The 16658-nt window shown below is 38.1% G+C and overlaps 1 protein-coding gene across 1 annotated transcript; it reads left to right on the forward strand.

Annotated features, from left to right (window-relative positions):
• The first annotated feature begins 10293 nt into the window (after positions 1–10293).
• On the forward strand, positions 10294–15036 carry LOC140163858 (serine protease 27-like). The gene is made up of 5 exons (XM_072187172.1): positions 10294–10327; positions 10798–10972; positions 13352–13617; positions 14111–14226; positions 14869–15036. The coding sequence occupies exons 2-5, from the start codon at positions 10842–10844 to the stop codon at positions 15034–15036; spliced, it is 681 nt and encodes a 226-aa protein (XP_072043273.1). The 5' UTR covers positions 10294–10327; positions 10798–10841.
• The last annotated feature ends 1622 nt before the right edge of the window (positions 15037–16658 follow it).

Consider the following 16658-nt stretch of genomic DNA (forward strand, 5'->3'; position numbering starts at 1 on the left):
TGCCTTGAATATAATCCATACATGGGTTTACAAGACAATTTTCATTTTTTACTGACCGACCCTTGTATTATAAACTCTATACCGTAAAACCCCGTCTACAAGCATATATAGTGTTTTTTACAAAAGCTTAATTAATTCGAAGCAAGCGTTAATATACCAATACAATAGATCGGTCTTAAAATGATATTTGTTTATATATGCTTGGATCCGTAATTTATTTGCTCAAACTCCATAATGGCGACTGCATTAATGTAGCTTTCATCAGAAGCACACTATATGCTTGTAGACGGGGTTTTACGGTATATGTTTATTCTTACTAGTACTATACGTTAATAATGCACGTTTTTATTCCTTTTTTCTTTTTCCATCAGATGGAGTAACTCTCTTCTTTGACTCCCTACAAGGACTAGAACTGAATCCTAATTCCATCAGAGAAACCACCAGTGTTAGCAATGTTGACGAGTGTGCCCAGCGTTGTTTAGATTCTACCGATATTGTTTGTCTTGCGTTTGATTTCACCAATGGCCTATGCAGTCTTGCTAATCCTTTGTATTCAACACGACAGGCAACGGATGAGTCGACCATGCATTTCCAGATTGAGAAAATGCCCTGTAAGATTATTTCTGTAATCCGAGTCCATTTTTTCCTCATTTGATATTGTTAATCATTTTTAATACGTATTGTTGAAAGTGGAAACCAATGTGTACACTCCTAGTCGAAGTGTTCCAGATTGGCTCTCCATACTTGTAACGAGAACAGTTTAGCTGACTAATGTTAGGCTGTTATAGTTGAAGCGCTTTACGGTTCGGAAACATGGACAGTGACGACTATAAGGTCTGTGTGTAATTGTTGGACGGCTGTTACACCAGGCTATACTAAGGTCAACCCTTGATATAATATAGAGGACACAAACTACAAGTACAAACAAAGAACTGTATGGAGATCTATTAACAGATCAATAGGGAAAAGAAGACAACCAAATTTTAGTGATGCAATCAAGCAAAATGAGTCGGATGTCGGGAATATTGATTTTGAGATATAATCATAATAGTATTCAACTTCCTTTGTATTTTATTGTTCTGAGCAACACTAAAATGGCCATATCTTTGGAACCATAAGTCTAATTATGATGGGGTTTTCAGCAAAATAAAGCTCTGAGAATGGCTGATATAATGATATTGAAAACTGAATTTTGATTTTGATCGACATCAGACTCATTTTGCTTGATCGCATTTTGGACGTCATTGTTGAAGAAGGGTTATAAAAGATATTATGAAAGTGAAAGAATTGTGCATGCATTTATGCAATATGGAAACGAATCAACAGAATCGCCATGTCATTAATATTGATTTTTTCTAGGTCCTGGAACAACTGTTATGGATAACAATGGTCGCATTGCATCACCAAAATGGTTGCCTGGATGCCCAACGACACAACTTGAAGATTTCTACTGGATCATTATGCCACAGGTCGGAGATGAACTCAACTCCATATCGATCACATTCAAACAAATTCACAATGGTGATCCGCTTTAGATTGTAGCGATGCCGATTCAAATAATGCTGTCGTTTTCCGTGCTGGAGCTGATAATATATCGCCTCCTGTAGGAACATTCTGCTTGAATGAATTGCCGGAGAATTTTGTCATACCTTCGACGGTGGGAAGAGTCGAATTTTTCACAGTTGATGCAAGCCGATATGGGTTTTTGGCAGACTTTGAATTAAGTAAGTCTGATTCATTGGTACCCATCTAAATCTTTTGAGAAGTAGTAAAGATTTCTATAAAACTACCATAGGCTTTTATATATCAAACCAATCATTTCTAAAAACCATACCAATTAATTTAGAACCATAAATACACTATGTACATTCGAGTTTAGATACGTCCAGTTAAAGACTTTTGAAACTTACACATAGCATATAATATCACTACACTTTATGAGTACTCCTGTCATTCATATTTCAATCCTACTTATGATCTCAACAATCTTACTAAATGAATCTCTTTGCTGAACTTATAAAACTTTTTTAAATTCACCAGTTTGGACATGCGACGCTGTTCTCACTGACGCACCAGCTATATTTTCGACGCCAAACTATCCTGAGAATTATCCAACCAACATAAGGTGTAGAACTTTGATGGTCGCTCCCACATATATGCAGTTCTGTGTCACACTTGACATGATTTCTTTTATGTTTTGTTCATCACCCCCATTGCCCTTCGTCTTTACTAACTGGGCGAACTCTCTTACCAGTTTCAAGTTTCCAACGGGTGACCAGTATATATATGCACAGTTTGTATGCACAAGATACCTAGGGATGATACATGACTTGTATAAATTAGTTATTTAGCCCGAACTGATTGATTGACAGTTACATTTTACAAAGGTTACGCTAGGGGCAATCTGTGCTTCTGTTGTGGAATGAGCTATTATTGTCTTTCTTTGCCTTCAAAGTGTTGATAAAGACATATATTCGCTGACTGCATATAATGTTTGAATTTGAACTTCAGTATACCAATTCTGTTACAGACCATTCAGTGATCCCAGCTCAAGTGTAAAAAATTAAAATTGTTTATAAATTGCTTAAAAGTGGACGATAAGTCATTCAAATTGTCATTTGGTATTTTTGAAATGACAAATTTGGCAAAAAACTAAGAAAACGACAGTACTGACGAAGTTGAAGCCCCATTCAAATACATGTAGCTAATTTAGATACCGTAAAACCCCGTCTACAAGCATATAGTGTGCTTCAGATGAAAGCTACATTAATCCAGTCGTCATTATGGAGTTTGAGCAAATAAATTACGGATCCAAGCATATACAAACAAGTATTATTTTAAGACCGATCTATTGTATTGGTATATTAACGCTTGCTTCGAATTAATTAAGCTTTTTAACACTATATATGCTTATAGACGGGGTTCTACGGTACTGTCAGTATCTAAATTACAGATTCGTGTAAAATGTCCTATTTTGTCTGAAATACACGGCTTTCGGCTGAACCACTCGCAGGCTATGTTAGCACATCTATGACAATGACAAAGGTACCAAAATCTGAATTTTGGTGATTTTTACGATCGTCGGGATGAGCAAAGTTGCTTATGTTTATTCATAACGTCTTATTGTAACAGGTGATATTATACATGCGAGATTTTGAGCTAGAAGATGCCGGTTTTGGGTGTCAATTCGACTGGGATTATATCACTGTGTACGATGGCCCTGATGAAAGCTATCCTATCATTGAAAATATTGCGGTACGGAGGTACCTCAATATTTCAGATCAACGCACGAAAATCTGCTGGTTACATTCAAGTCCGACTCTAGCGTTACCTTCAGAGGATTTGAAGCCGCATACTATAACATTCCAGGTATTTTTGGTTTTTGATTTGATATACTAGTAGATGTTTTCTTGTACTACAAAATATGAAGCCGCATACTATAACAGTCCAGGTATTTTTTATTTTTTTATTTTATGCACTAGTAGATGTTTTTCTTGTACTAAAAAATATGTACACGCTTCAAGCAATGTTCTAATAAAGGTCAATTATGACCTTTGCTGTCACTACGATGTCAACCTTAATCTTAGCAGAACACCAGTTGCCCCTTTGTTGTTGCTGGTGTTGTTAAACCTTATTCTTATGTTGGTTTCATACTTTCCTGTCGCTTGCAGCTTTGCCGCACGGAAGATGTTTTTGCTTCATTGCGCAGTCGAACCAGAAACGCTAGCGGTAACCAGCGGCAAGCCGATATATCGATCACTTCACCGCTTTGCCCAAGCGGCAGCACCGCTGGGAGTTGAATTCAAGTCAACTCGGAGCGTATAAAAATACGATTTTAATGCGGTGCTGAGCGGCAACGATGACTTTCAGAGTCATGCCGCTGCCGCTCAGCGGTGTGCCGCTCAACGATGTGCCGCTCCGCTTACATACAAGTGCAAGCGGCATGATGAAGCGTCACACCGCTCAGGGGCAAGCGGCATAATGCATGAAAGCAGTATTATAGCAACATCGCTTTGCACTAACCTAAGCCATATTTACGTATATATCCGTACATGTAAAGAAAATCTCATTTGGTTTTATTTCAGCAAACTTCACCTTTCCGTCAGGAAATTTCACCGGTATGTAAAATTAAACTTGTGTTTATTTTTAGGCCTTTTAGGCCTTGCGTTTAATTGTACGATCTTCAAAATTCGTGTAAAGAGTAAAAATAAAAACAACACTATAGAAATGCATTCAAGGAAATAGCATTCTGTGATTTTTTAAAAACATTTTTATATTCCAAACAGACGAGTGTGGTCTTCAGACTGTTGTCCTTGAACCAGAGTTAAATATTGTTGGCGGTAAACCAGCACAAGAGGGCGAATGGCCATGGCAGGTGGCGCTCTATTACTTCAATTCGTTTATATGTGGCGGCGCTTTAATCGACCGTGAGTGGGTGGTAACCTTGGCATCTTGTGCGTAAGTAAAGCAACGGGGTAACCGAGTCTTAGTTGTTCTATCTATGATTTTCCGTGTTGATTAACGCACTAGTATACACTTAATTCAAACTCGCGAACTCCAAAACCCATTACAAACGGGCACACACACACACACACACACACCCCCGACCCCACACATCCCCACCCCACACAACCCACCCCACAACAACCCCACACCCACACACCCACTCTTTTTCCATTGGATACTCCACCATCCCACCAAACACGACTCCAACCCACCACACGACATGAGTGCAAGTGCAATGGCAAATAGCGAAGATATTTTCATCCACAAAATATCACTTATGTCACTTACGTTACATGCCATTGCCAAAAGCACACCAAAACTACATTATTATCTACATATTGCCAAAGGATTAAAATAAGTAGAAAACCCGACGTTATTCTCATGGCTTGATTTAGCGTGCAGATATCGCTCATGTCGTTTTATGCCCAGAAAAGGATACAAAAGTTACCGTCTTGCCGTTGCAATGTATAAATTTGTAACATATTCTTCCTCGACCTTAACTTTTTTTGGCACCAGCCAGTTGGGCGTGTAACTCTAAAAAATTTTTACAAGCCTAAATTTTCGAAGGAAATAATTTTACAATAAATGCGAAAAAGAAGAAGAGCAATTTTAATATATGTAGCATGCAACAATTTAGATGTGTGCCCTGCTTGTAACTTGTAGCTTGTAACATTGGCGTAGATTTCTTTTTGACATTAGGGGTGCGGGGTGGGGTTTGAAAACATTTCTTTGAAGTATAGTGGAAAGGGGGCCTTTGGTGCAAAAGTGGAACAAATTCGCACGAAGAGAGCAATTTACATTTTTAAGGCTAATTTGCCAAAAAGAGTGACCTATGAGCATGATGAGTGTCAAAATTCAACACGCCAGGCGAGCGTGTACTTTTAAAAAGTTACACGCCCGATAGCAAAAGTATACGCCATTGGCGTGCGGGCGTGTGTAAAAGTCGAGCCCTAATATTCTCACTTTTACAATGTTTACGTATCATTCAGTGATGCAACACTTGACCATATTATTGACTGCTTATTATTTTCAATTTTCCAACCTAGTCCATCAACAAGCTTGACCGCTTATGATATCGTTATGGGCAGTAACAACGTCGCTGGCTCTACCGAAAATGCCCAATCCTTCACGGTAGCAGAAATCATCACTCATCCACAATACGACTTCGCCAATTCGCGCTATGACATCGCCCTTTTCCGCCTGAGGGGTAATGCAACCATCACAGATTACGTAAGAACCATTTGTATTCCAACTGAAGACATGGAATCGCAATTCCCAGCCGGTACTATATGCACTATGACAGGATGGGGTTCAACATCTCCTGGGGGTAAGAATCCTGTCAAAGTCTTATTTACATTAGGGGCATAGGCACTTTCCTGTACAAGGTATACAACTAACTTGCACAAGGAATATTTAAATACAACTACACAGTAGCATAGTATAATGTAAGTAACGGTTTACCAAGTACAAAAGCTGATCAGGTAATTTATTCTTTGAAACTGCTTAAAGTAAACGTGTCTTAATGAATTTATAGAAAAATTAAGAAGAAATGACTTAAAAAACTTTGAAATCTGATTTCTACCAAGGTGCCGACGGTTCTGAGGAACTTTTGGAAGTTGATATTCCCATTATAGACGAGGACTATTGTGAAGCTCAGTATGCACCATTGCCAGTGACTAATGAAATGTTGTGTGCTGGTGACTTGGATGGTAACCGTGGTCCATGTAATGTAAGTAGGCCTAGTCATCTTAGGTAGCCCCTTTTCACATACCAAGTAATCGCTTAGGGCAAGTTACAGTAGTTACAGTCACGGCCGGATTTACCTTTTTGGGGCCCTGGGCCAGGCCAAAATTTGGAGGCCCCTAACGCACCGTGAGGAAGGCATGTGTATTCAAGTGGTCAAGTTTTTAGATTTTACTAAGGGCGCGGAAAATTTCAATTTTAGACTATTTTAGCCCAAATTGAAGCTGAATTTTGCTATATAACAGTGCGAATTTTGCAATTCTTGTACCCTATTTTGGCCCAAAACATGATGTTTTTCGGCTAAAATGGAAGATGTACACTGCATAGAGCAATTTTGGGGGCCCCCAAAATTTGGGGGCCCTGGGCCCAGGCCCATCTGGCCCTATGATAAATCCGGCCCTGGACAGTTAATAAACAAATGCAAAACCCTAGCCAGGTGTTGCTTTTAAGCCAGGCCTTTAAGTAATTCACATTTGTATCTTCAAACAACTCACTAGGTTGATTTAGAATCACATACAAACTGGCCATTACAGGGACAGGGAAAGAATTCATTTGGGGGTTTAAGCTGCCGAGAAGAATTGCTGAAAAACTTACAGGGACAAGTACGTACTGTTAATCAAACGAGCATAGAATTTTTATCAAAGCCGCAAGCTAATGATTTTCTGGTTTAATCCATAACAGGGAGATGGAGGTGGTCCTCTCGTCTCCAGTCTGGACGACAAATGGTATCTTCTTGGTATGCCAAGTTGGAGCAGAGGTTGCGCCGAGCCAGGCTATCCTACCGTCTATACAAGAATTACATTCTTTGAAGAATGGATAATGGACACCATCTCTGGAAATTATACAGGTTTGGTACCAATAATTCATTTCCCTAATACTCAAATGAATATTTATATACACAGTAACATTTTAAAGGAGTATTTCGTGATCCTAGCATCCTCTTTTTATGACATTTTCCGGTAGATATCCACAAAAAAAAAAGCTTGTTCCCAAAATTTCAGTTGATTCCGATTTTGCGTTTGCGAGTTATGCGTATGTGTTTTACACTGCTCCGTAGACATTGTGTTGTAATTTCGTTCTGGTATTGGTATACCAGAACGAAATTCAAATTTCACGATATCTCTGCTAAACGAATTAATCTGCAAGAAATCTTTTGTACATAAACATTATGTAGTCAGAGGTTTCCAGTGATATAAAAATCTGAACTTTTTTTGAGAAAAGTGGGGGGATGATAATGTGGATCACGAAATGCCATTTTAATTGCACATAAAAATAGAACGAAAACAAGCATGGAACCTACAAATTGTTGGTACCTTTTAAAATTCATACTATCATACAATTTACGTTAGTACAAAGTTAACTGATAACAAATCAAAACAATTATTATAGCCTTTCAAACAAAATATAATATCACCTCAATTTTACATTTTCTGTTAATAATAACAATGATAATTGTTTTACTTTAGAATACGAATGCAACCAGAATTTCACCATAGCACCAGATACCTTTACCTCTCCATTTTATCCCAACAATTACCCCAATGATGCGAGATGCCACACGCTCATAACGGCACCAGAAGGCTCTTATGTTTATCTCACTGTACGAGACTTCAGGCTTGAAGATGACGGTTCCACTGATTGTCGTTTGAATTGGGACACCCTAAGCATTTATGATTCTGATCATATGGATGACGACAAACTTCTAGGTGTCTTTTGCGGTACTAATATTCCTAGGTTCTTTTCGTCAACGGGAAGAAGTATGTACGTGTACTTTAAGTCAGATGGATCGACGACGGAGAAAGGTTTTGATATGGCATTTTATTTCGTTGAAGGTAAAGTATATTTTGTCATTTTTCTGAAAGCACATGTGAGCGTCTATATAACCAATATGTCTTATGTATAAGTAAATAAGAACCACATACGATCATGTCATAAGTTGCTTGTGGTCTTAAGGTTCAGAAGCCTAAGATAAACATGATACGGTGTAATGATGAAAATTATGGGTTGTTATACCTAAAGTGGTTTAAAAAAAATTGAAATGATTGTGTTGAAACAGTAATCAGTTGACATAAAGAAGTATTTTTTAATCCTAGCATCCTCTTTTTATGACATTTGTCAGTAGATATCAACGAAAAAAGGCTTATTCCCAAAATTTCAGTTAATTCCGATTTTGCGCTTGCGAGTTATGCATGATTATGTTGCTCCATAGTGTTGTAATTTTATTCTGGTATAACAGAACGCAATTCAAATTTGACGATATTTTTGCTAAACGAATAAATAAAGATTTTTTTGTACATAAACATTATGTAACAAGTGGTTTCCAGTGGTACTGAATCTCAACTTTTTTTGAGAAAAGTGGGGGATGACGCTGTGGATCACAAAATGCCCTTTTAATATTTGACTGACTACATAATGAGTTTTTGCCACTTTGCCGGTTTAAACCAGTTAAAAATAGGCAAAAACAGGTTTTTGTCAGTTTTTGCCACTTTGCTGGCAAAAACAGGTTTTTGCCGGCAAAAACCGACCCCTGGGTTTCCAGTGGTACAAAAATCTCACTTTTTTGGGTGAAAAGTGGGGGTGAGGCTATGGATCAAGAAATGCCCCTTTAAGTAAATATTGTCATAAGAAATTGTATCATTCTTACATTTCATTTGTTTCTTCTAGCAACGGGTTGTAATAGTGAGCTAACCCTGGCACCAGGCTCTTTCACTTCGCCCGGCTATCCTGAAGATTACCCGAGCGATTCTCTCTGTAATACCCTAATTACCGCACCACCGACACAAAGTGTCATTCTCATAGTACAATATTTCATGCTGGAGTTTGACGAGGAAGGCTGCGCGGCAGATTTTGACACCCTTAGCATCTATGATGGAGATTCAGCTGAGGCACCTCTGATAGGGGTATATTGTTATGACGTCATACCTGAGACCATTCAATCAACCTCTGAGAATATCTTTGTCGTGTTTAAGTCAGATTCGATGACGTCAGCTCGTGGATTTGAAGTCGCATACTATTTTATTCCAGGTAGATATCCTATTTCAAATTTCACATTTATTATTTCAAATTAAAGTAGTATTTCAATAATAAAGAAGAGAAGCAGAAGGAAAAAAGATGTGGTTACTTATTCATAACCTCATTAATATACGCGATATTTTTATTTATTGGCAAAACGCAAACACGGTCACTAATAAACAACAGTGGACCTCCCCCAGACAAACGAGAACCTAGACCAATGACTTTGACTCGCGTAGTGAAGCCGACACTGCTTAGCAACGAATTTGACAAGGACGCATACCCGGACGCAAACAAGCAGACATGTCCGCGTCTATGGAACATGTTGCATTTGACGCGGCGATAACGGCGCAGTAATCACGCAAACGAGCGCGTCAAACATGTATGCGATATTTCTCCGCGCCTAGTAACCCCGTCAATCCGTCAATATCACCTTGGATACGGGGCTTCACCTCCCGCTGTGGTAAAGGATGGGCAATAATAGGTCTAGGTGGTATGTCTATGGGACCTCCGCTCCGTCAGCGTAAATATTAGTAACCTCCGCGCGCGCCGTGTTGTGCGTGGAGAAAATTGCAAGAGCGCTGGCCGCCGTATTTGGATTGCGCGCTACCATATTTGCACAGACTGTGATTCGCACTTTTGTTTGTTTGGTTGTCCTGTTTTGGCCTGATCGATGTTTGGAGAGGCAAAACGTAAACATTGTTTATTTTTGTGGAAAATTGTGTGTTATTTTTTAAAGTGAAGAGATGAAAGTGACAGTTATGAATGAGGTTAATAACTTTGCATCGGTTATATGTCGGGCATTGTGAAAAATCTAAACATTTTGCTTTGGACCTCGGAATATCCTCGGTTCCAAAGGCAAAATGTTTAGATTTTTCACAATGCCCTCCAAATAACCGATGCGCAGTTATTAACCTCTAAATCACATCAAATGGCAGTGGCAAGGCCTAGTTAATTAATGAGATATTAAACAAATGCAGATTGTTGCCAGTGTAATATTGGTAAAGCGGTATCCTTTCTTATTATCTTGACCTTTCAGAACCGCCACCACCAACATCTCCCGTGCGTAAGTATTTGCTTTAATCCTTTTTCGTAAGAGCCATTTGCAAGCACTGCCCGAGAGACCCTGATGGAAAGACGATATTTTAGTACTTTGGTAATATTAAGAAACCAGCGGGCAACTAAACCACCATAATGCCGGCATTTGGGTACTACCTGGCATATAATTTGCTCGTATGCTGGTATAAGTGATCCGTGGGGTCATTCAACAACAGTGAAATTGCTGGAATGTCAACAGTAGTAAAACCTGCTGCAAAATCTAGGATTTTGGCAGAGTCATCATATCACCATTATCTGGAAGAGCTCACCTGGAACGTTGTTAAATTTGTGTTACGTGCCTGTTTTAAGTGAAGTTTTGTATTTAATGTTCTTACATTTTAGAACTTTATTCATGTTCTTGAAAATCATTTATACCACCGTGTTCTAAGCGTTTCTCTGCACAAAAAAATTGGACTCGTGTTTTTTTGTCAATTTTAGCCCAACCTGGTTGCGGTGTCCAATTAGCACCATTGGAACCTGAGATGAATATTATAGGTGGACCAGCTCAAGACGGAGAATGGCCATGGCAGATAGCTCTTATGTGGAATAACATTTATGTTTGTAGTGCCGCATTGCTTACACCGGATTGGGCCGTTACAACAGCACAATGTGTGTAAGTAGCTATACACAAATATTTTAAATTAATTTAAACATGTCAAAGCTGATAATAAATAGGGAACATTAGTTATCTTTACTTACTAACGAGGACGTCATAAGCTAAATCTGAAGGTACTATACGTTAGACAGTGGACTTCGGGTATATATATAAAGGCGCTTTTATAAATGCGCACGTAACATCTACAAGTCGCCATACCGTGTTCAATGATGTAAGGTACCCGGATGTACACAAATTCCACACGCAAAAGTATAGGCGAAAATGACAGGTTACAAGGAAAATCGTTTTTGCAAAATAGTGGCATTGATTGCAAAGTGCAAAATAATTTGACCCGAAACAAACTCTTTATTTGGATTTTCCATCACGGAAAAAAAAATGACGGAAAAGCTAGATATAGCTGATTTAAAAACTTCTATTTCATTATTTCCGTGCTAAATGGGCGTGGCAATTGGCCATATTGATGACGAAATGTGACTCTTACTGGCATTAAGGTCAGAACTGAGTAGCTGCCGATGATGTTATTTGATAATTTTTGCGCGTGATGATAGGAAACTTAGGGGGCTGTCAATTGCTTCGGAAGGAATGGGTCATGGATTTATTTATTTGGGAGTCAAGATAAGTACCCCCGTAGTGCCACCACTGAACACACCCCTGACCCTAATTTTAACTCTAATTTTAACGTAAATTGACGAAACTGTAACTTTAGCCCTTTTAGGAATAATGATCCTCTCGAACTAATTAACAGATGTTCCCCGCCTGACCTCCTCAACCCTAACTTACTCATTCGCTCTTTCACAATAAGTATCAAAATGGACAAAAACAAATTCAAAATGTGTTTTTAAGCACCTTTTTGTGTCCCCCATGCTAAATCGGTAATATGTACACCCTCTGACGTACAATTTAGAGTATAAACACGTAGATGACTGTACATGATCTAATCATCCCGGCTGGAAGATGTTGAGGAAGACTCGTATACTATACATCACACTCATACGTTATATGATAATTTGACGTACAATCACGTATGTAAATCATGGTTATTGGGCTAGTATCGTATGGTGAGTTAGATCGTCATATACATTATTGTCATGGTATATTGTAAATGTATACGTCAATTTTGTTCAGTTTGGTTCAAACGGCTTATAAAGTTTTACTTTACACTTAAGGGGAAAATTAGCGAAAAACAAAACTAATTTATGAGTGTAAAAGGGGGGATGGTGGGGTTTTGTCTAGCCGAAAGGGGAACAAATATATTTATAAAATTATAAGTAAGGCGAAGAAAAAAAGAAACCCTGTTCTACGGGCGGACGGACCTTTCAAGTAGGGTCGGTCGGTCGTTTTTTTTTTTAAATAACCCAAAAATCACCAAAATCTGTACATAATTTGCAATTTGAGAAAATACAAAAAAAAATAAATAATAAAAAATAAATAAATAAATAAATAAATAAATAAATAAATAAATAAAAAATAAATAAAAATTAATTATGTTTGTACATGGGGGAGGGGTGCTGTGCAATAATCATGATCCTTCGGTATCCATGATTTATCCTTGCAAATTTATAGCATCGAACCTCCTTGTCTCCCTCAATGGTCGCCATTTCAGTGATTGACAGTGATGTAATGCAAAGATGGCGCTAGTCTACTGTTAGAATGCAGCCAATGGATGATTTAAGTACTTCCCATCATGCACTGTAAAAGTGTTATACCCAGAGTTTCAACTGCCACTTTACTTTTCAAATCCCATAGAATTTTGTGCAAAAGATGTTGTTTTAAAATTGTATGCGTGTCATTATTACTTAGTTGATTTGAGAACAAAAGTGACTTGTGTATAAAGGATAATTCACACCTTCTGTCGATAACATAAAATGTGAAATCGACCATCATATTGACAGTGTTTTTATTGTTCACATAACAGTTCAAATTCAAATTTAACCATGCACTTCTGTGCAGTTACAGAGGTGTCATGTTTCCTTATACTGCTATGCTAGGTGCATGGTTAACCAAGTGGGGGGTTGGGTAGTACTTAAATCATCCTTTGGAATGACGCTTGGGGTTAGCTGGTACTCAGGCGTGTACCGGGGCCACCGTGCCAAAGGGAGTAAAATGTCCAAATCGCTCACCTGTAACTAAAGTGATTTTACCGACAAATGTGCGTTTGAACCGCGAGGAAAATTAGCAAATTTAATGCTGAATTGGGTCAAAATTAGGGCATTTTGTGGACTTATATTGGGCCCAAGGAAGATACACATTATTACTTTTGGTCACATTTGTCCTGATATTCCCGCTGCCCCGGTCGGTACACCTCTGCTGGTACTATTCATGCTGTCATTTCACAATTTGCCTGGATAATTTTCACCCACTGATTTTGTTTTACAGAAATCAAGAAGCGTCTGGATACAGCATATTAATAGGCACAAATAACTTGGCTGAATGGTCACCAAATTACCAAAGGCAACCAGTTGCGTCAGTATACAAACATCCGGAATACAATACAAGGATTCACGACTTTGATGTAGCGCTTTTGAGATTGACAGATCCAGTGGAAATTACTGATTATTCCCGCACTATATGTATACCAACAACAGACATGAGCTTTGAAGTAGGCACAACTTGTTATGCCAGTGGATGGGGTTCATCAGATGGTATGTGTAAAAAATACAATTCTTGCGATTCAAAATACGATGCGCCACCATCGGTTGCTCTTGCCAGTCCAATTTTAAACTTTAGAGTCGACATCGCGGTTCTAAACACCATTTTTACTCGAGTGTATAATGTTAAAAAGGGTTCCACGAAGGATTCTGTGTGATCATCGACATTTAAACACACAAAGACGTGTTCATGTGTTGTATTCATATTACGCGGGCTTTGGATGTCGACTTTTACGTATACTTATAAAATAAAACGACATGCATAATATATGCATTACTTTAAACAAACCTTAATATGGACTCTTGATTTTGCAATGTTCAGTCTAAATGATATTTTCACTGCTAGTTATCAGAAAAGGGATTAATATTACCTGCGAATTTTTGCCAAGCTTAAAGTATGATTTGACTTTTGATTCACTGCTTGTCATTACCCGGTTCCTTTCAACATGAAAATGCACTTACTAAATCTATTTTTCTTCTGTTATAGGAATAAATGAATTTTTGCAGGAGGCACAGTTCTCTATTACATCAAGTAATAATTGCGAAGGTGTGACAAGTAATATGCTATGTGCTGATGGAATCGAAAGTTCAGGAGCTTGCGCTGTAAGTTCTCTTAACATACGGTATTCATAGATTCACACTTTTAAACACACTAACGTACTTACAGTTTTAGCTCTTGGTAAACCGGCACCCATAACCATGAATCGTATTAAGTTTCGTTAATGACGCTTGATAGTTACACATGCTAGAGCACCTGCTAGGTAAGGATGGCCGAGTGGTTAAGACGTTGCGCTGCCGGCCAGGAGCTACGATGGACGAGGGTTCGAGCCTTGGGCTTGCTTTAGGTGAAAATGTATGTGCTACGTTCTTGATTCGGAAGTCACGTAAAGCCATTGGTCCCGTGTACAGAAAGAGTCAAACCCTGTGCACGTGAAGTATCAGAGCTGTTCAATAAATTTCAATAAATTTCAATAAATATGAATATGAATTATATTATATTCTCAAATTCTTGGCATTTGCCTCTTCCGAGCGCCCAAGCTGAAAACAAGCCCGCATAGACACATGATAATGAATTATAATTGAAGACCGAATTGAAAAGACTAGTTTGCGTCTGACGTCAGGGCAAAGGCGCGACGTGATTGGCTGCTGACCTGCGCAGTACAGCATTTAAATTCGGTCTTCAATTATAAAGACAGGTGATGAAGCCTTTAACGTGTTCATTGTTTTATCATGTTTATTCATTAGGGTGACGAGGGCGGTCCATTGGTTTCATTGGTTGATACTAGGTGGTACTTAGTCGGACTTACCTCTAAGACGACATGTGGATCAGGAGCAGACGTATTCACCCGAATGACGGCGATGTATGAATGGATAGCACCCATATTGGATGGCGAGACTCCTTTAAGTAAGTGAATGAACATCCCATTAAAACAGGTTTAATAAGCCCAATCGGCATTGTAAGTTTGCAATGCATTGTGGGACAGTTTTTGCAGTTTTGGGACACTTTGCCCTCTGACCTATTGGGAAAATTCAGAGAAAATGTTTTTTTTTGCGTACAGAATATAATCTAAAATGTTTTACAAGAATGAAACCAAACCCCAAAAAACATTATTATTGAAAAAATTGTTATTTAAATATTTTTAATGATAGCATTAAGACAATAATAGATTAATTAATAATACAGCAATTTCCCCGATATGTCAGAGGTAAAAATGTCCCAAAATAACCGGAAATTAAAATGGCGATTGGGCTTATTAGACATTCTTTATGGCATAAAGTTTAAATGACGAGGTCAGAAGTCGATTTGTCATTTTTTGGGAGATATTGGCAAATATAAACTCTTCAAATATAAACAACAAAATAAGAAAATGTGTGCTATTTTTGATCATAGTTCGAAAAACAAAATACACGGGATTTTGTATAGTAGAGTCTCAATTCTCGTGATTCACAATACAATACCCCGCCAGCGACATCGCCGTTCTAGCCAACATTTGCTTAAATACAGCTGCACGACGGATTCCGTGAGATTAATAGATAGCAAATGAATCTGCTATAATTGTGTAAATTGATGTGTTAGAGTGCATCATTATATTGACATTTGAACACATTATGGCAGTCATAATGTTCATGTGCTGTATCCGTAAATGTATTACACAAGCATTGGATGTCAATATTTTCCGATGATGTACTGCATATTTTGGCTTCTCCCCAGTAACCGCTGGAGGCGCATCGTATTATGAATCGACCAAATCAAAAGCTATTAATATACATGTATACAGGCAGGGAACTTATTATTACTATTACTTAGCTAGCATTATATATTCTCCGTAGAACTGATGTGATGTGTAACATGATTAACTACCGCAGCAAGCAGATTGCACTTATTACCTGTTTATGTCTGTAATCATAGATTGAATACAATACCGCTCGTTTCAAAGATACTAATCTTACAGGTGCGAGTGATCAGTGCGATATGAATATGAATAGAATGATAGAATAATGGCGTTTATCGACTTTAATATCTGAACTTTTCAAATCTTTTCAAACATTATGTAAACTGGCCTCAAAAAGAAACATTAAAGAACATTGCCACAAATTGCATTCCATCAATTGACGACTGTAGTGAATACAATACTTATATGCATACAGTGATGAGATATTGTGAAATTGTCATATGACACAAACATTTATTTGTTCACACATTCATGTATACATATACTCGCATTAATGAAAATGACACATTGACACCCAAAAACCACAACCTTCAAACATGAAAGCTTAAACATAATGATAAAATGGTCTGTATCTTCATGAAACAAAATGTGTGCACGTGCGCACCTTTTCCACTCCAGTTTTCATAACGTTTTTCTTACTTATACAATTAATTCTATATATTTCTCATTTTATCACTCAGCGCCGCCAATACCAGATTATCTTGAGCCTATCAGAGAGGAATTAGAAAATGCCAGGGACGAGTCGAATTTGTACATGTACCTCATGTACGCATTCGCCGGCGTTATTGGGATAATTTTATT

The sequence above is a fragment of the Amphiura filiformis genome, chromosome 11 (assembly GCF_039555335.1).
Source record: "Amphiura filiformis chromosome 11, Afil_fr2py, whole genome shotgun sequence".
NCBI classification, from domain to species: domain Eukaryota; kingdom Metazoa; phylum Echinodermata; class Ophiuroidea; order Amphilepidida; family Amphiuridae; genus Amphiura; species Amphiura filiformis.